The sequence below is a fragment of the Corvus hawaiiensis genome, chromosome 20 (assembly GCF_020740725.1).
Source record: "Corvus hawaiiensis isolate bCorHaw1 chromosome 20, bCorHaw1.pri.cur, whole genome shotgun sequence".
NCBI lineage: Eukaryota > Metazoa > Chordata > Aves > Passeriformes > Corvidae > Corvus > Corvus hawaiiensis.
In genome coordinates, this window is record NC_063232.1 from 742,095 (window position 1) to 762,439 (window position 20,345).

A 20,345-nucleotide genomic window follows, 5' to 3' on the forward strand; every position below is an offset into this window, starting at 1 on the left:
AGGAGTCACAGTCTGTCTATGATCAGGTTTGCATTTTTGGTACTGCCAGGCAAGTGTGAGTTTGCACCAGGGAGTGAGACTGGCTTGAAGCTGCCCTCATTGTATTGGGACTTGGGCTCTTTCTAGGCCTTGCAGTTACATCAGAACTAGTCCCTTCTCTGAAATTACCAGGGCTATATGAGCATATTAAAAAAGCTTAAGGTGAGATTTTCCTGTCATCCCTTGTGTCCAGGAGCTGGAACCTGAAGAAGGCAGAGTTGAGACTCAAAAGTCAGCAGTGCCTCATGTGAACAGTGTGTTTCACACATGCTTCAGGACAGCCTTAGCCATAGGATCCCACACAGCACAGATGAGAGGACGTGGACAGTGGCAGAGAACAGCAACAGAGAGTAAGGACAGAGGAGGCTCCTGGCCGGTAGGGAGTAACGTTATTAACTGAGGGGGTAACATTATTAACTGAAGGAAAAGGAACTCAACATGTGGACAGGGTCCATGAGTGCAGAAAGTCGGGCCCTGCCTCAGGAAAACACAGGAAACCTGGGGGCTGGTGGGGCCAGGCAGGGGCAGGGGGATGAGGGACAGCTGAGACTCACAAGGAACACCTGAGGCTTGTTAGGAACACCTGAGGCTTGTTAGGAACACCTGAGGCTTGTTAGGAACACCTGAGGCTCACAAGGGACAGCAAAGGGCTGTGGGGTGGGCTGTGGCAGAGGATGCCTGTGCTGTGGTGATGTATGAGGCTGGTGAGCTCTGGGCCCTGGTGACAGTGAGGCCAGGTAGGTGAAAGGCTTTTTGTTTTTCTTGGTGTTTTGGTAGTACTACGTTATATTATCCACGTACAGATGGGTTCTGCCTGCCCCAGTAAACCCCCTGGGAGCCAGGGCTGGAGCTGATGCCTTGTCTGGGAGGAGCAGGCTGACCTCTGAGAATGAAGCCAGGATGTGGTATGTCCAGCTTTCCTAGATCCTGCTCCAGTCAGTTCATTTGTAGTCTGAGCTTTGTGAGTTGTTGTTTGGTGCCTCCTTTGAGTGAATCCCTGTTTATGTGGCTGCTCTGGGGTGTTTTGCTGTTGAGCATCCAGCTGGGCTGGTGAAATGATCCTGTCTGGTGTGGGGGTTTTAAATGCTGTTGAGCATTGCAGTGTAGCTGGCTGGGGCTGGAAACGCTCCCTTTGTGCTGGGTTTGTCTCCCTTGGGATGTGTGTGCTGGCTGCTCCTGTTCCCGTTTGCTGCAGCTGTCTCAGGGCAGAGGGACCCCAATGTTGGTGCCTCGGACAGCCCGGGGCAGTTCTGGGGTACAACTCTGAGCAGGGAAACATCAAACTGCTCCAGTCATAGCTAGGGCAGAACCTTGTGCTTGGGGACTGGAGTTTGTGTGTTCTGGTTTTTCAAATGAAACACCTCTGCCCTTCAAGTATAATTGAGAATTACATTCGTTATTTCTTATTCTTTATGAAAGATAACAAAGCTTAACTTATCTTAAGATTTTTGTTTGCGTGTGAGATGTAGATAAGATGGATGACATGTAAAACTGCTTTTATGATGCCCTGGCCCATTCCTGGCAGGATGGCACAAAGCCGCTGTTATTCTCGGCACAAAGCTGTTGGCAGCAGCAGAACCTTCCTGGGATTAATTAACACCTGGTAATGGCACTTTGCAGGGTCTACCTGGCAGAGCTCTGCCCCTACTCTGCAGGTGGAAGGTGGTGGCAGAACCTTGTGCAAAGGATGGGGAAGGTGCTGGGGGTCCCAGAACAGACTCAAGTGGTGCTTTTGTGGGAGGGGGGGGGGGGAGCAGCTTCTTAAAGAGTTTGGTGCTTCAAGAAAACTCAGTGGTGGCTTCATTAACCATTTAATAATGTGACTCATCATATCCGGGAGGGAAAACTTTGATAATTGCAACGGACTGGTGCAGGGGGAGATCACTTGGTGTCCCTCAGGGGAAGGGCAGGGAGCAGAGTGGGGAGGAGGAGCTGCAGTGTTGGGGGGTCTCTGTGGGAGTCTGCTCCTGTTCTAGTTTGGCTATAAGTCAATGGGAGGGAAAGGTCAAACCAGGACTCAGTAACTCTGCTTTATCCAGACCAAAGATTTATTCACTGAAAAGATTCCTACATATCCAGAATTCCAGTAGCATAGAACGCACTCTTTTTTTTTCTTTTTTTTTTTTTTTTGCTGGTTTCATAAACTAATACAGAAACTGTTGTTAATCCTAACAGTTTGTAATTAATTTAATAGCAATTCTGGAAGACACTCAGTTCATAGAAAATATAAAAAAAAATTTGTACTGTACAAAGTTTACATCACATTTGAAAAGAAAACGTGTCCATGTTCACCATGTTACGACCATTTACATTCACTACTGACGTGTGGCTCCTGTAGCAGCATTGCACAGCATTGTCACATTGACAGCTCCACCGGGACGGGCTCGGGGCGGGACGTGTGACACAAACACAACCCAGGGACTGTCGCTTGGTGTGCGGGGCTGCGAGAGCTCCGTGCCCCTCAGCCGCAGGGCCCCGCCGGGCCGGCCGAGCGCCCCTGGCTGACCGAAACAACAATGACCCCACAGAGGCCGTCGGACTCTCCCGCGGGCTGCACTGGGGCAGAGGGTGAGCTTTGTGTTCAAGGGCAATTTATGGGTGTCCCACACACCAGCCAGGTCAGGTTGGATTCCAGTCCGCATCTCCCCGCTAAAGGCAGGCTGTGAACAAGCCCCTGGGCCAGGACCGGAGCACGGAGTGCTCCCAGCAGGGCACATCCCACAGTGTCCAGCGCCCTGACCCGGGGCACGGCAGGACAGAAGGGGCTCCACAGACAGGCCCTGACTGCGCGGGAGGGCAGCTGCGGCAGGGACAGAGGGAACCACGGCCCCTGATCCCACACAGAACGGTCTGGGTGTCCCAGCTCTCAGAGCCTGCTTTATGCACCCAAAAACTGAGTGAGGAGCACCCCGAGGCCACTGCTGCCCTCGGACACGGACTGAGCCAAGGGCCAGTCCGCATCCGCCAGCAGCTCCTGCCCTTCCTTCCCTAAGGCAGGAAACCCACCCAGGGTTCCAGCCGAGGGGCAGCATCTTTCCTCCTTTCTTTGGGTTTGTGTTGTGCTGCTCTTACTTAAGCAGCACTCGGAGGAAAACAACTCCTGCTTCAGGCTGCTGACACACCGTCAGTGAGAACAAGCAGCAGAGCCCGGCAGAGCCCCGGGGCATGGTGCCACAGCCGTGCCTTTAACGTGGGAGGGGAGAGGGGATCAGGACAGCACTGCAGGGTCTGGCCATGCCGAACCCATCGGCTCTTTTATAAAGTCTTTCTTAACACTTTTAAGAGGCTACAACTGACTTGCACACAGGAGGCTCTCTGCTCAACAGAACTCGGGTTTTGTGCCACTTAGTTCCTCACGCAGGCAGCCAAACGGAGGGCTGGTGCTTTGCCTGCTCACAGAGGATCTGGGAGCTCCTCTCGAGCCTCAGGGGTGACGGTGGGGTAAGGGGAGCCCCTGGTAACAGGGCCTGCAGTTGATTTCCAAGGGGGATAATGCATCTGTCGCCTCAGTGTGGTCACTGGCTGCCACCTCCACAACCTCCACACTGTGCACTGCAGAGGGGGGGAGGGTGTGGATTTTGATTTTAAAACTAATCTGTGAAACAAGTTTGAGCTGTTGGGGTCAGGAAGAGCCTCCAGGCCCAGATATTGCCTTCTTGGTTACAAGATTTCTGCTATTTTTAAGGAGCTTTTTCCTCAAAGCAACTACTTTAGTTGTGACCAACTGTAGGCAGTGGCAACACTGTGTGTGTGCAATGGCTCTGAAGCTCTGTGCATCAAGGCCTTAGTTAATTCATTATTTAGGGACAGCTTTTCCTTGGTCCTGTCTCTCTTGCCTTTCCCTGCACTCGAACTTGTGCCTGAACTTCAAATTAATTTGGTCCCTGTGCAGAGCTGTGACAAGTCATGGATTTATTTTTTTAAGGCCAGCAATTCTTAATTCCTCTGGGATTGTATGAGAAGGAGCAGATTTTAGTGTGAATTCTGTGGAGAAGAGCACTTGAGTCATTTACTGAGACGCAGCCCCCATGGCCAGACACTCTCCCCGCAGCAGCTCTGTTCTGGTGTAGCTGAATTCAGGGTGACCCAAAGCTGGACCAGCCCTGCTGAAACAATGCGTGGTTTGGGCAAGTCCCAGTGCAGCAGGCTGGGTTCTACCTTCAGGAAAGAACTGACCTCTGGAAGGCCAATGCCTCGCACGAGCCACGTCGCTGTTCCGCACCGAGTGGTGCCGCTGCGAGGGGGGACCCGCTCTGAAGGCAGAGAGTGGCTCCTACTGACCACGGACACAAGGAGGAACCAGGAACAGCTCTTCTCTTTTTCAGTGCTATTTGAGAATGGCTGTAGTTCAACTTGATTCACTGTTTATTATGTTTAAAAAAATATAGTTCACACAAAAGTATCATGTAAACATTATTTAAATAACTGCTGGTGCTCAGGCAGGACACGGGGCTGAGCTGATGGTCTTCAGTGGGGCTGCACCAGCCTCGGCGTGGAGGAGCCAGGGAGGGTTTCTGGTGCTGTGTGGGAGCAGGCAGCCAACATGGTCACAATGACACCGGGCTAGAGCTTTGGGTTACTCGGTTCCAGGATTCCCAAGCCAAATCTTTCAAAACGCAGGACAACTTTGCTACTGTTAATGCTGCAAAGAGTGGGGAGGGAGAGGAGAAGGGAGGGGGAGACAGTTACTGAAAATTCATCTTGCAAAGCTACCACTCTATCAAAGGAACTGAAATGAGTTTGGTTCTGCTCTTGTATCACTTCAGATCACCCAAGAGATGCTCAAGTAATTCAGCAGCAAACACATGAAGTTACTCATGCAAACCTCATTAGTGGGAATAAACAGCACAATCTGATTTGTCCAAGGGGAAGGAGCAGGAAGTTTTCCCAGGTCTCTACCATGGGTAGAAGCCTGACACTGGGTTTTCAGTGGGCACTTGCTTCCCTTGAAGTAGGAGGGAAGGAAAAACTGACAAGACAGAATTTTCTTTGTAAGAGAAAGGGGAGTTTTGACAAGGTACACGAATAGGTTTAAAAACCCCAATAAAACAAACCCAAACCCATTTCTCCTCCACAGGCTCTGCAAAAACATAAAGGTGTTTGCTCTCCTTGCTCTCACACTGCTGGCAGAGCCAGAAGCACTTTCAGCTCAGAGCTTTCCTGAGGAGACACAGGGAATGGATGTGGGAGCTTGCTCTCAGACAGCAGAAACCGCCTTGGTGTGTGTTCTCCTCTGTCCCTGTGCTCTCTGCTCTAAACCAGTGAAAAAAGACCTTTTCTAGAAGGCACATGTGTGCTGTGGTATGTGTGACTCTGCCAAGGCCCTGCATTGAGTCATTCTGCTGACCAGGGGATGTAAACAGAAGCAAACCGTAACATTCCAGGTACTAGATCTGTGAGGGGAGGAGGAGCTGAAGGGTGCTCTTGCTTTCCTCCTCTTTTATGCAGCTCTGTAGTTGATCCCAGCTGACCCACGTGGGCCTGCTCTGGACACTGCCCCTGGCCTGGTTCTCAGTGGGCAAAGGACCGTCCTTCTTTCCACTCAAGAATTGGCCCTGACAAAACTGACCCTGGCTCTGGGCCCGAGGGAGAACCAGCCCAACGTGGCCCTCAGCTCTTGCTGGTGTGCAGTGCAAGTGCTGTGACAATGCCCCTGTCACCTTCAGTCGCAGAGCTCCAGCACTAAGGACACCCCCGGAGGGGCTGGGGGCTGCCTCGGGGGACGCGCACGAGGCGCAGCCGTCTGGGGACAGCCCTGGCCTGCGGGCAGCACAGCCGGCCCTGGCTGTCGTGTGCACCTGGTCAGTCAGAGCGGGTCCCTGCGCCCTTCCCGGGAGGAGTCACAGCTTCTGGGGCGCTCCAGAGGCACAGGAGCCCGGTGTTAGCCAGGAAGGTCTCGCAGACAGGAGTGGTTATTGAAGCTACAGCCCACACCAAGCGAAAGGCAGAGAGGAGAACTCGGATAAAGTGTTGATTATGTCCATGGGTTAATTTCGTGGTTTGTTTTTGCTTTTTTAATGGAAGGTGATTGTCCAAGTTGCCGGTTAGGATACGACACATGGAAGCATGCAAGGTGGAGCCCGTTATTGCACCAGTAGCTACAACCTACAAAGAAATATGGGAGGGAAGGGAAAAAGACACCATGAGAGTTAGTTTTCAGTTATTTAAAGCAAGTCCTTGAGAACTACACATGGTACAGCTTTGACCAGGCTGCAGCAGGGGTTAGCGCAGTGTGTGAAAGGCTCTGTGTGAGGTGGAAGGAGCTCCACTGCTCAGTGCGTGTTCTTTGTGCAAGGGTGAGGCCAGAGCCTGGGAGAAGCTTTCTGCAGTTTAAAGCTGTTGGACATCACTGGTGTGTCAGGGATCCAGCACAAATGGGGGCGGGGGGGGGGGGGAATTGCACAGTAGAAGGGGCAAAATTTTCAACCAAAACTCCAAAGCCCCCACACCCAGCAGAGATCAAACTGCCACGACAGTCCCTGTGTCAAGAGTTTGGGTGGTTATGATCAGGTGATGCAGGAAGAGGGTGAAGGATTATAGGAAAGGAAGGGGTTGGTTAGACATCAGAACAAAGAGAAAGTAAATACGAGCAGTTCAGGAGGTGAAAAGAAACACTGAGCCAAGGACATGGTGAATGGGCAGTGGGTGCAAATGTGTCTGTGGCTTCAAACTCATCCAGTCTGAACCACTTCAGAGGGAAACAGTGGCCTGTTCAAGTCCTTCCCTTCCTCAGGTAGTACCTGCCATTACCGTAACTGGGGAAGTTCTGACCACTTTGGGGTCAGTGTGGGCCCTTCCCAACGCTGTTGTGGATATTCTCTGACACCAAACAGCGGGATCAGTCAGCTGCTGGAGGGAGGTGAATATAGTGAAGTAGGAAATGAACAGTCTGAGGCTCGTGGCTTAGTCACATTTCCCAGGAGCTAGAGAAGCAGAGGAGCGGAGCAGTGCTCCTGCCCTGTCAGGTCTGACAGCCCCAGGAAAGCAAATAAAGCTCAGAAATGATCAGTCAGCAAATTGCATGGCATCAAGGATGTGATCAGCAGCAGGTACTCACTCAGCAGACTTCCAGAAGTGCCCTGGGTGGGAGAGCCGGCGGTTCAGTTTTGGCAGTTTTTCAAGCATTTCCATGAGGACAGTGAAGCTGGGCCTCTCACTGAGGTCGAAGGCCCAGCAGGCCGAGAGGATTTCCTGCAGAGGACAGTGGTGGCTCATTATCTCAGTTCACAGGTCAACTGTGCAGAGCAGAAAACTGTCTGAGCACTGGGATGTGCGTGAGCCCAGGCAGATACTGCTCACAGAGGGCCTGGGCACTGTCAGAATCCAAGAGTGCCCTGTGCTGGGGATGTTTGCTTCTGCACCACAGTTATGGGCACAGGCTTAGCCTCTAACCTGGTCTCCCATTCTCATCTGTTCTCTTTCCTGCCCTTTCCCTTTAGAGTTATGAGTAAAATAAATCTCTTGAAGCAGCCCCCTCTCTCAGTGATAAACAGCTGTATGAGGGACTCCTGCAGCTGAGGTACTTACATTGACTTCTTTGCCCAGGCTGACAGTGGCAAGGACTTGTCTCACTCCCTCGCCGCTGCCGATCTGCCAGATGAGAGCCTCAGCAGGCTGGCTCTTGAACGGCCATTCCCGCACCTGGAGCTCGTACCACACGGTCCTGCAATGCCAACAGACACGTCAAGCCTCTGCCTGCTCCAGAGAGAGAAAATACCCAGCGCTGGCACTGTTCCAGCTGCTTCAGCTGAGCTCTGGGAGGTGCCTAAGCCTTGCAGCAAACCCCTTCCACCCGTGACTTTGGGAGTAGGTGAGGAAAACGTGTCCCAGCTGGAATCCTGAGTCTGAGAGAAGGAGAGCACTGACTGGAAGGCTCAGGCCTGTAGCCAGTCTCACTCAGCAAGCTCCCATGGTGCTCCTGGGTGTTCCTTCCTTACCCAAAAGCATAGATATCTGCAGCTTTGGAGAAAGGCAGCTTGTCTTCATCTTTCCCTGGGGCCATCTCACGGACAATCTCAGGGGCCAGGTAGCACAACCAGTCATGAGGCAGCTTCAGTTCATTCTCCCTCCTGAGTCCAAAAGAAAGAAGCAGGACTAAAATAGTGGTGTGGAAGCCATATCTGTGCTGCACCTGACGCTTTGACTTAATATCTACTCCAATGTTTTTGCTGATGATTCGTTTCTGATTTTCTTGCCATGTTAACAAACAGGCATGTGTCAGACTGACTCTCACAGCTCCTTCCTGGACTTAACAGTCTTGTTTATTCTGTGCTCTGAGTCTTAATCCAAACTCTCTAGCTGTGCTACTGAAACTGTAGGAAGAACTCTGCTCAAAAGGAAAACAAAGCAAATGTGCACAATGCAAGCTGCCTGTGTACTAAACCAACGGACGCTCCTCATGCACTGCAGGAAATGTTTCCCTATTCGATCATTTGTCATTCTAGAGGTGGAACCAAGCACTGAAACCTCCACTTACCTTCCTTCCTGAACCACACCCGAAATTCCAAATAATCCAAAGTCGGTGATCACAACTTTCCCATTGTCATAGAAGACATTTTTGGATTTCAGATCCTTATGTACAATCCCCTTTGCGTGGAGATACCCCATGCCCTGGGAAACACAGCAGAGATGGAAATGTTTTTGGATTTTTATTACTTCCAAGCACACTCTGCTTTCTAACACATTTCCTCCCCTAACTCCAGTGTCAGGGATTAGCTGTAACTGGGGGTAGGGCGCTGTGGGACTCGTACAGGAAGGTGTGGGGAGAGGCTGAGGGAGCAGCTCCCCGTCCCGTGTGCAGCCTCTGAGCTCTGGATGAGGCCCTGCCCAGTGGCTCCCTTGGCATAATGAGCCCTTACCTTAATGATCTCCTGTGCTATCTGCCTGGTTTTGTTAATGTCCAGGGAGATCTTGGGGTCCCTCACAAAGGAGTGCAGTGTCCTTCCTTTGCAGAAGCTACAGGAAATGTTCATATACGAGAACAGTATTAGCTAGCTGTATAATACATTTCTTGTAGAACTAACAGAAAGATCTCTCTCCTTACCTGGTAATGATTGCTAAGTGAGGGGGGTTCATGCAGGCTCCCATGAACAGCACCACGTTCTCGTGCCGGGTCTGCCTGTAGTTCATCACCTCCTTCTTGAAGAGCTTGAGATGATCCTGGTTGTTGCCGTCAATCTCCAGCAGCCTGATGGCCACCTCCCCATGCCACTTGCCCTTGTAGACCTTGCCCCAGCGGCCCTGGCCGATAGGGTCCCCCAGCTGGATCTGCTCGAAGGGGATGTCCCACTCCTGCAGGTACACGCTGGTCTGGCTGGGTTTGCGGTAGATCATCCCCTGCAGGTGCGGCCGCCGGTTGGGCAAATCCTCCACCTCATCCTCATCGTCCTCGGGCTCCGACTTACTCGCCTCTGGTTCCTCCACCTGTCCGTAGCAAGGGAAGGGAAAGGTGTGCTTGGAGTCCCTCGTGGGGGCAGAGCAGCCCAGCAGCACAGGCTGCTCCAGAGACCTCCGGGGCAAACCAGCAAACCCACCTGTGCTTCCCTTGCGCCTCCGCCCGTGCCCGGCTGCTGGGCAGCGCTGCAACAGAAGCAGTGAAAACAACGTTTGAAATCATTGGGGAGTGGGTGCCTGTGCTGCCATTGGGGAGCAGGAAGAAGCCAATACAGAACGGATCCTGAGAGTTACAGAAGGTCAGAGAAAAATACAATTCCTGCTCCACGTAACAGAGAAGGACCCTAAGCTCACTTTGGCAAATGAGGGACAAAAACTTTGAAGTGATTCTTGATAATGAAGTGGTAGGAATTGATTTGGCAGTGGCATGGCTCTGTTACTACACCGTGTTCCAGGAATAGATACTCCCATTCCTGCCCCTGAAATACCTGCAGTGTTGCAGCTGGCAATGCAGGCTGGAAGCTTTTCCATGCCCTGCAGTTGGGATCCTAAAAGAGCTGTTTGCTTGCAGCTCAGTATGCCTTGCCCTTTGAGAATACAAAACTCCAACTTCTGTTTCATCTGACCCTTCACACAAGCAGAACTAGACATTCGAGTTTTGAACTCCTTAGCGTGACATTTAGAGTTAAGTGTCATATTCAGCTTTATAAAACTGGGAATACCAGCATCACCCTTGCTGACTGAAGTTCTCAGGTGTTAAATCTGGTTTTGGCTCTAACACAGCACCTCTGGACTGATCTGAGGATTACCAGGTAAATGCTGTGCAACTGAAAGGATTTAAAACTCTACTTACTTAGTGTCTGCAGCGTTTTCTGGAGGCTGTGCTGTTTGTGCAGGAATGGGAATTTCTGGGAAAGTAGAAACAGTTATGATACATCTTTTATACTTCAGTCTCTTACAGACTGCAAGTTTTAACATTGCAATAGCAACTATTTGTTTCTTATTCAGGAATTATAAACAACCATAGACAAAGTGATTTTATACTTCTGTTCATTTAAAACTATGCCCATCTCTCCTATGCCTGCATGTTGGCTAAGCCCAGTCCTCTTCCATCTCCTCTATCTATCTGTAAAGTCCTTCTGGCCAGGCACAGAACCCTAAAAGTGAGTCCTTAGAGAGAAAGAACATGGGTGTGGATAGAATCCCACAGCAGGAAACGCATGTTCTACAGCTAAATATTCAAAGTTCCATCTCAGTACATAAATCACGTCACTACCTCAGATTAGGGGAGATAGGCCTGAGAACACACTGAGATAAGAGGAAGTCTGGATTGTTTTAGACAGGATTTTTAAAGCAGAATGATTGTTCTTGGGCAGCATGCAGAGGCTTACAAACAAGTTAAGTTTTGGCAGTAGAGTTGGTTAGTAGAATTAAAACAATCAACTCACCTGGGAAGATAAACTGTTGTCTATGCTGAAGGTGGTAGTAGGCAGCTTTTTAATTAATTGGGGTTTTGTAAAAAATAGAACAGCAAAAAAAATACCAGGAGAAAAAAAAAAAACAACACAAGTTAGAGGATCATCAGTGAGTGCCCCATGTGCATCAGTGAATTAGTCCCAGGTCACTGCTGGGAACAGATTAGTGGATTATCAGCCTGCTGGGTGGAATTTCAGCACATGCATTTCGGGAGGGCCCTGACAGATGACAGATATCAAACACAAGCTGTGCTACCTCTCTCAAACAGCCTGGTGGGCAAGCAGCACACTTGGATCCCCAGTGGCAGAAGCAAAGGGAGAGCCCAGGAATGTGCAAGGCAGGCCCACGTCAGGTGTGATGTGATGTGCTCTCATGTCTCAGCTTTGCAGAGGTGCCCCCACAGAAGCTGAAGCTCATGAGCCATCTGCCCTTTTTATTTTTTCAGTGAATCAGAGCAGTTTGTCCCAATACAAAGTCACTGCAGCAGAATCCTTACACTAAACTGCCTCTGTTCCATTTGAGCAGGCTCAAACAGCAACTTGAGTTCACAGTTCAGAAGCTGATGCAAAATTCAGCAGTGTTGAAGGCCAGATGTAGCAGCTACTGAGCACCATGTGACTTCAGTTCTAGGTCAAAGGAATTACATTTATTCTCACTATTTTGATCTTTGTCCTTGTCAGAGATTCTTGCCCCTCTCAGCTCTGGTAAAAGCTGCACACTGGGGCTCTCAACACATAGGGCATGAAGGGTAAACTCTCCTCCACCAGTCGTGTGTCAGTGATTTAAAAATGGGTGTTGATTGTGGGTTATATTTCGGAAGGGTCTGGTAAAGTAATTCATTCCAGTTCTCATGTTTACAGCCTGCTTCAGCAAGAACCTCCCTCCTGACTGAAAGCCCCTGGTGAGCACACATTGCAGGCAGCATGCATTGTACAACACAAGGGGGAAAGGAGGAAGAAAAATAGCCTTTTTTTCAATACTTTTCCATAAAGGAAAAGGAGAAAATAGATCAAATCATCTAAGAAACATACCAACATTCCTCAACAATCTGTTTCCTGCAAAGATATCTTGATGATACCCCTCAAAAACTTGTAAGAAAGACCTTTCCATTTTATCAGGTAACAAGATACACTTTCACACCTTGTTTAAAGCACAACCATGTGTTCAGAAACCTACAACTCCCTATGAATTCCTGGTCAGCCTCTTCTTGCAGAGTCTCCTGCCGGAGAGGAGTTTACCTGGGAAGTTAAACCGCCCGTCCCTCTGGCCCATGGGGGATGGGTTTGGGGGCGGCGTTGCACTGGGAGGGTTGGAAGACTGGAAAGGTGCTGGAGAAGAAGGAGTGGATGAGGTTGTAGAAGAAGGATTACTGCTGGAGTCCAGGTGATTTATTGCTGGTGGATGATCCTGCAAAGCACAGAAAGTCACTCATTAGAAAACAATAAAGAGAAAGGAGGCATTCCCCTCAGTGTCTGCTGGACAACAGAGGGAAGTTGTTCCCAGGCTTGATCGTGGAATTGCTTTTCTGAGTAAGCAGCTAGAGCTCAGCACAGCCCCTGTTTTATGGGGAGAAAATGTCACATGTCCAAGTCCTGCGAAGTGAAAGCTCAAGGTGCTGTTTTGGCTCCAACCAGCAAGATCCAACCTCTCCCCACTGCAGCTCCCCAGGGACTAGGGATGCACTTCAGCCACCTCGTACCTTTTTAGTTAGTGCTTTGGGGAGAGTTCCAAACTGGGGTTCTGTGGGTCTGTCTACTGGATTGTTGATATCAGATGGGACAGACTCTGTTCTTCTTATTTTTGTTACTGAAAAACAGGTTGGAGAAGGGAGAAAAACAGCTTTAATGAGACTTTTTATTCTTGCCATACTATCAATTACATTGAAATGCCAAGAATTTGTAGAAAATTACTTACTGGGAAGGAAGGATATTCTACAAGCAGGTGCCTCTTTAGTACATTTGTTGTGACATTTTAATCTGAAAGATAACCATTACATGTTAAATAGCAACTTGTTCTTTCCCAAAAAGAGGAAGCCTACCCTTAATTTGTAATTCTTATGCTAATCTCAGAAGGAGTTCTGGAATGCTCAGCCCCAGAGCAGCAGGCGTTTGTATGGAGAATCCTATTATGTGTGTGATTAGGCTAATGAAAGCCACACACATATCTTAGCATCTGATTTCTTTTTAATAGAGTTACTTTCACTGACTCTCAGCCAGCAACAGTGAAGTAGTAAAATCTCAGTGCTCTGGACTAACAAGCCTGAGAGAGATGCAAAGTTAATATCCTGGCTGTTATTTAGGGATCCAGCTCCCACTACAAGATTTGCCCAGGAAGAGGTAGGAAGCCCGTGGCAGGGAAACAAATTTGGTTCATTCATGTGTCAGGCTGCCAACTTAAAAGTGAGTTGTGCCAGAGCATCCCTTTGTCAGGTCAGGACAACTGAAAAAATAATGCCACTGCTAAAAGCGCATCGCATCAAGAGACATGAGTTACTGCAGGCTGTAGTGAGTCCAGTTCCCGGCTGTTCTGAAGGAGATCATCCCCGTGTGCTCACCTGCAGTACTTACACTTCACCCCGAACATCATGCTTTTCTGGCACACTTGGCAAATCTGAGATAACCAGGACTTTGTAGAGAACCTAACAGAGAAACATCAGGGAAAAGCGAGGTTAGCTGGTGCCCAAGGGAAAATGAACATTTGTAGGTAGTTGAACTTGACAACTGAGACACCCAGCCCAACTCCAAACCCATCTCAGAGTCCCTGCCTGGGCTGCTGGGCTCTGTCCCTGGGTTGCTCACCTGTGAGTCACAGCCAGGCCGAAGTCTCTTCGTACCGTCTGGGGCGATCCCTGGGAGAGCTCTGGTGGAGAACAAGAGGAGGGTTTAGGGAAGCATTGCCCACATGTGCTCACCACTCTGCACAGAAACTGAGCAGTCACTGCCCCAGGTCAGCACCTCCAGCCATGAGGTGTCACAAGAGCACAGCTCAGACTGGTTTGCCTCCTGTGAAATTGCTCTTGTATTCATTTCCACAGGATTGGATAAATCGTGATGTTTTACACTTAGGGACTACAGAAGTCCATCTGATCAGGTCTAAGCCATTCTTAAAGTGGAAAGTCAGACTTTACTCCTAACTGGTTTACTCCCAATTGGTTTACCACAAATACTGTCACCCAGTTTTCCTGCAGTGTCAGTAGATTTCAGAATATTCTATTTCACTGAAAATTATCTAAATTTTCTACACAGGGCCAGCATGACCCAGAAGAATAAAACATACATGTGAGCTCACTTAACTAGCTGCTAAGTGCAGAAAGGGAGATCTAGACTTCCAAATGCCAATCCAGCACGCCAGTGGTGAGAGCACATAACTTCCTGAAAACTCTCAAATACTCAGATTCTGGCCTATTTCCTGAACTAAATCCACAGAAATATTGCACATCTGAGGCAAACTCCAACGTGCAAGTGTCAGCACAGCAGCAGGGCTGGCTCAGAGCCAGTCTCCTCACTTGACCATAGATGGCACCACAGTCTTTTTTATCTTTAGTCCAGTGAGCTTCTAAAGGCATCTGTCTTAACTTCACTGCAGAGACACTGGGCAATGCATATCCAAAGCCACTAAATGGTCACATGTGAAATTTCCTGTACCAAGAGGCATCAGTACCAGCTATCTGGGGTCACAGATAAGCACCTACTCCCAAACCCCAGTATTCCTTTGCCTTGCCTGTGTCATCTCAGAAAATACCAGGTGCAACAATGACCAAGTGAAACCCTGCAGTTCTGTGGCAGGCCAAGCTCCTGCTCAGTTAACAGAAGCTCTGGGATAGAAGGGCCTGTGGAGAACCTCCAGAGGCTGCCCAGGGATGGCTATCAGAGAGCTGACAAGCACAGGTTCTTCTTCTCTTTCAGCAAGGCACTGCAGACACCCCCATAAGAATCTTACCGAACCTAGAAAGAAAAAAAGATACGTTTCTTTAGGCACTGATATTCCTGCGACAGGTACACACTTTGCTAGAGCAGGAACTGCTGGCTGCAGCATGTGCTGTCAGGTTTACAGACACCTCTGGCTTTGCACAGGCTCCTGAGGTTGCTGCGTTGCCAGTATTTTCCTGCCTACATAGGGCAGCCTTTGCTGGGGAGAGCCCCAGCTCCAGTCTGGGAGGGAACTTACTTTATTGGAGGAACTTCGTCTATCCTGTTTCCCAGCTGAGACTCGTGGGACTTGCTCCGGGTGAGGGTCGGGAAGTTGGGCAGCAGCTGGAACACCTTGCGGCAGGGGGGAGGCGGCGTCCGCGGCGGCTTCAGGCGGTGCCGGCGCCTGGGCTGCGGCGTGGCCGGGGGTGTGACGGTGATGCTGTGCGGAGTCCTGGGCCTGCCCCCGGCCGCGGGCAGCACGAACGGCTCCAGCAGGGTCTCTGCCGAGGGACAGGGGCCGTGGCCCGGGGCCGGGGGCTCGCAGGGCGGGGCCGTGGACACGGACACGGAGCGCGGCTGCTGCTGGCTGCCCTTGGCACACGGGGACCAGGCGGGGTCCGGCTGCGAGCAGGAGCTGTCCCGGCGCTCGGGCAGGGCCATCGGCACATCATCCTTCAGCTCCCCTCCTGTCCAACGGAGCAGCGTTAATGACAGCCCGGCACGGAGGGCACAGAGTGCACGGAGCCCAGCGGCTGCTCCGGGCTCCCAGGTGTTCCTGGCAGGGCCATGGCTGCCTCTTTCACCTGGCAACCCTCTCCCCTGAGCCTCAGCAGGGCCCCAGGCTGGGGGAGCTCAGCACAGGGCCTGATGTGAGCTTTTGAGACATACATCTGGATTTTTTAAAATGCCATTTCTTTCCAAGAGGTGAATGCCATGACTCCTGAGCAATGGCTGGTTTGATACAGTGTGGATGGGAAATATTTGACAGCTTGGGACAAGAAAGATTAGAAAAAAGGAAATATGAAACTGAGCTGTTTGCTGACTTTTTCCATTAACTAATCTTTATGATTTGCAAATGGATGAACTGTCATAACACCAACAGGAAACATCACCTTTCAGTGACAGATTGATAGCTGCTACAAAGAAAGATGTGGTGCATGTGAGTACCAGTCTGCTGGGAGAGGCTCTTGTACAAAGAGATTTTACAGTGCCTTTGGAAGTGCTTGGGGAAGGTTTCTCTCTGAGCTGGCAATATTTAGGGAGGGCATCACCTACAAGGAATCTGGTTGTATTTAAGTCAAGGATGTGTACTGACCCATAGAGAATGAACTGGATCATTAGACACAACTCTGAACAGAATGGGTTAATAAGGATATAGTCTACTGAGTAGGAGAGGCTATTTCTACATGCATTTATTTATCTGACTTGACGTCAAAACCAAACCCAAGTCACTGCTCTGCATACATTTGATCAGTGCCCCTTGGTGCACACCCCAGAGCCGTACCCTGACAGTGGTTACAGAATATCCCCAAGCAGTGCCTAGAAGGCAGCAGAGGGGGCTGGGCTGCTGGGACACCAATTCCACAGCAGAACAAGGCAGTCTGTACCTGACTCCGTCACCTTCCGCAGGCAGCTCAGGGCCCCGTTGAGCCTGGAGCACTCCTCATCTCTGGCTCCACATCTCTTCATTGTTTCCTTCACCTTTGACTCATTCATTTCTAGTAAGGCATCCAGGGTCAGCTCCTCTGGTATTCTCTGCAGGAAAACAAGACGAGACCGTTTTTGTTACTCCATTTATGAGTGTCACCTGTTGTGTACTTCCAGCAGTGGCACTGTCTCACTGCCTGGGCTGACTCATGGTTTATTCCTTTTGGCAGTGCCCCTCTCTGGCAGGGCCAGCAGTGCCCACAGCTGCTCTCTCCCCCTGCCTGGTGTGTGAGTGTGCTCCAAACCTTGGGATCGAAATATTCTTCTCTCCTCGGGGAAAATTTTTGCAAAGCTACTAATGAAACTTAACTTTTTCATTAAAAATAGAGTCAGAAATAAAACTGGTCTAAAACCTGGAGAAGTGTCAGATGAGGATGTTTGGCTTTTCAGCAGTGAACAGCAGAAACAGTGAAGAAAATTACTTCTTTATTTGAACAAAAAAAATGTTTTGACAAAGATAGTGGCCTCCTCCTCAAGCAGTTTTTCCTTCATCAGAGAACCAGCCTTACCCGTATCCTGCCTGGAGAGATATCTGTGCAGAACTCCTTCTACATCTTAATACACCAAAGCCCCACAGTGATAAGGTTCAGATCAGGCAGACACAAAAGATACAAGAGCCTGGAAAGCACAAAATGATCTGGTATTTCCTGACACAGAACTGAGCTGTGTCTCTCTCCTCCCCCATTCAAATGTTTCCAGTGTAAGTCTGCAGCAATTGTGGTTAATAAACAAAACCAGGATACTTAGCCCAGATACCCAGGAATTTCCCTGAAAAGTTCTGCCTAAACAAACCTCCCTATTGCCTATTCTCACAATGAGATCACAAATTTCACAATATTTGGCCTTTATTCTAAAGTTTCAACTCCTGGAATCAAGCTATATAAAAGGTTTTGAACTTCTATTTGAAGGGGAAACTCAGAAGTGTGTCTCACTGCTTGGAGAAACAAAAAGCTTGAAATCCTCTAGTCCTTAAACCCCACTTCCAACTCTAAAGCAAACGTGAAATGTGTTGAATGTCCTTTAACAATTGTATCTTTCTTAACCCAGACTCTTGCTTTCGAGAGCTGACACAGGACTTTCAGCTGTGACAGTGTTCAACAGCCCCAACCTTTGGAGCTTTGTAGGTGGCAACACAAAGAGTTTCCAATTTTAGTAACTGTGGCATGGAGCAAAGAAAAAGAATAAATTAAGAAAGGACAGAAGTCTAAGAAACACATCCTGCATCTTCTGTCACCTGCCCTGACTGGATGAAACACAAAACACAGCTGACTCAAGGGGAGGCAAGGAATTTAAATGAGCACTAAGCACGAACCAGCTTCATTGAACCCAGAGCAGAGCCAGGGTTCAATGAAGTTTGGGTAGATTTTCTTTTTTTTTTTTTTTTTTCTAGAATTAATCTTTGCAGAATAACAAAAGCACAGACATCACAGCTGATGCTAGGTATTATTCATTTTTCTGCACATCTGCACCACCATGATGCAGGAATAAGACTGCCCCCAAAAGCTTGTTCCTGAATGACTTGGATAAAATGCAGAGAAGAACAGAGACAGTGCAAAATCTACCTCCTGGGATTCCTGCCCTGCTATCACACTTCAAAGAACAAAACTCCCAGGGGTCCAGATGCTCAGAGCTGGACCTGGAATGGGTTTCCACAATTCCAGCACCCTAGCATGAAGGCAGCACAGTTTGTTCATACAGAGCCCCAGCCGAGCTGGGCTGGTAACACCAGAATTGCACCAAGTCTCTCTTAGAGTCAGCCCTTTCCCCAGCACCCTCTGAATTCCTCTCCCTGGCAGCTCACAGAAGTAGCTTTGTTCTGCCATACAGGACCAGGCCCTCGGCCTCAGGGGACACCAGTGCTCTAAAAGGAACAGGGGCAAACACAGATCGAGGTTTAGTGGGACATGGAGACAGCTTTTTACCCCAGCTAAGCACAAGGGAAAGCCAATGTCTTACAAAAACATTTATCCTATTTCACTCTGTTACACGGTCTTAGAGTAAGTGGGATTACAGCGATGTAATTTCGGAATTATCTTGAAACATTTCCTCACCCTCACCATTCTCCCCTAAGAAAATACCATAGACTATGTGCCGTTGTTGTAGGCAGGAGCATCATTCCAGACCCCAGCAGGAGCTCCCCAGTCCCATCACCCAGGATCCCCTGACTTCCCAAGCTTTTATGCACATATGTAACCAGGAACTTATTAGAGTTGTTAGTAAGTCAACTGGTAAAGTGGAAGAAACCAAGGTTTCCCCGGGAGAGCAGAGCTTCCCCACCACAGCCAGCAGCAGCTGGAATGCAGGCCCAGCTGGGGTGGGACAGGGGCAGCACTGCTGGCGATCTGGTTTCTCCAACGCCTGTTCTGTGGCAGGAACCAAGCTTCAAGCTAGATCAAGCATTCAAGCCTTCCCGGGTGCAGAGGAAACAATTTTCTAAAGATACCAAGCTCCTGAGCTCTTTGGAAGTGTCAGGGCATTCTTCCTTTGCCTCATCCCTTTTGAGGGCACAGTCTCTGCCCAGAGCTGACCGGTCTGTGATGGTCCCCATAAGGCCCAGCTCTGCACCCCCAGCCCACTCTCACACAGACCCTGCCCAAGGGGCCTGCACCCATACACAAAGCCCAAGCTCCTCTTGTGCTCAACAGCTTAATTTTAGAAAGACAGAATAGCAAGTTGTAGGAAAGTAGAAAGTACAGAAAAGGAGATTATATTTAAACAATCCAAATGACCTTGAGCTGGGAGAGCTCAGACTTTCTGAACCTGCTGCCAGCCCCCATGACACGCGACAAAAGAAATAAGCCTTCAGAGAGGGGGAGGGAGGGGAAGTAAGAGGCTTTCTTTAAACAGCCACTCATGTGCTGCACATATGTAGTGGCTTAATATAAAACTGGTCAACCTGATCCCTGTAAGATTGGCCTGCTCTGCCTCTGCTGTCGCCCCCCAGGCAGTGTGACAGTGAGGAGGGTCACTAGTTCATGGTGGCTCTCGAACAGGTTCTGCTGCTGCCCTGGCTCAGCTGCTGTGGGGGGAGAAGGGCCCCTGCTCAGGGGCACGTGGGGGGCTGCAGCCCCTCGGTGCAGCTCTGGGCCCTTGCACAGGGGTTACTCCCACTCTTCACCACTGAGGGTGAGAAATGGGAGTCCAGCTCACCTCTCATTACCTGCTTCTTCAGTGGGTGCTGAGGCTTAAAAAAAACCAGCTTTAAAAAACGAAGATTAAAGGCTTGCATTAGGGCCAAGCTCAATACCACCTCCCTGGGCACACCCTGTCTTGACAAGGAGAGCTGCAAGATATTCAGACAGTGTTCTACTAATAAGGTCAGATTTAAAAAAAGAGAAAAAAGCCAGGAGAAGAAAGAATCTGCTTTCAATCTTCAGCACCTCATAACTGTCAGCAAAATCTAAAGCCTAACCATGCACTGCTCAGCAGAAGGGATGCTAAAAAGTCCAAAGCAGGAAATTATTCCTCCCTACAACAGGTAAGAGGACTTTTCCATAAAGCCCTCCCGCTTATCAGACACAGACTGCACTTCATGGTACACATCTGAAGAGAGAAAAGTGAGTGCCAGTGCATCCAAGGAGCCATCCAAGGGTCAGTCTCAATTAGTCAGGGTGAAGAGTTCACAACAGTCTTTAATCTTGTCTGGTGTCCAACTTAAATCCTTGAAACATGGCAAAAATGCTGGTATCTAACACAGTGGACGGGTTATTTTTGGTAAAGATTCCACCCTGCAGATAAGCCTACATAGCTAATGCTGCTGCAGGCACTCTGCAAAATCAGCCTGACCTGCTCCTCGACCCAGTAGCCACAGCTCTTCCT

The 20,345-nt window shown here is 49.5% G+C and overlaps 1 protein-coding gene across 5 annotated transcripts in view; it reads right to left on the minus strand.

The window, feature by feature from the left end:
* Positions 1-2,064: 2,064 nt before the first annotated feature.
* Positions 2,065-20,345, minus strand: part of KSR1 (kinase suppressor of ras 1) — a 50,311-nt gene continuing 32,030 nt past the window's right edge. For 2 of the 5 annotated variants that reach the window (XM_048325003.1, XM_048325006.1), the window contains 18 exons: positions 16,427-16,574; positions 15,076-15,505; positions 14,848-14,852; positions 13,707-13,767; positions 13,463-13,546; positions 12,823-12,884; positions 12,608-12,714; positions 12,147-12,315; positions 10,881-10,925; positions 10,286-10,340; positions 9,573-9,618; positions 9,083-9,462; positions 8,898-8,994; positions 8,516-8,649; positions 7,977-8,108; positions 7,567-7,702; positions 7,097-7,230; positions 2,065-4,681 (listed from right to left, as the gene is read on the minus strand). In XM_048325003.1, coding sequence (XP_048180960.1) covers positions 4,603-4,681; positions 7,097-7,230; positions 7,567-7,702; positions 7,977-8,108; positions 8,516-8,649; positions 8,898-8,994; positions 9,083-9,462; positions 9,573-9,618; positions 10,286-10,340; positions 10,881-10,925; positions 12,147-12,315; positions 12,608-12,714; positions 12,823-12,884; positions 13,463-13,546; positions 13,707-13,767; positions 14,848-14,852; positions 15,076-15,505; positions 16,427-16,574 — 2,304 coding nt within the window. In that variant the 3' untranslated portion in view covers positions 2,065-4,602. Of the gene's footprint in view, positions 6,145-7,096; positions 7,231-7,566; positions 7,703-7,976; positions 8,109-8,515; positions 8,650-8,897; positions 8,995-9,082; positions 9,463-9,572; positions 9,619-10,285; positions 10,341-10,880; positions 10,926-12,146; positions 12,316-12,607; positions 12,715-12,822; positions 12,885-13,462; positions 13,547-13,706; positions 13,768-14,847; positions 14,853-15,075; positions 15,506-16,426; positions 16,575-20,345 lie in introns of all 5 variants that reach the window. The other 3 variants (XR_007207759.1, XM_048325005.1, XM_048325004.1) reach the window with 3 other exon arrangements.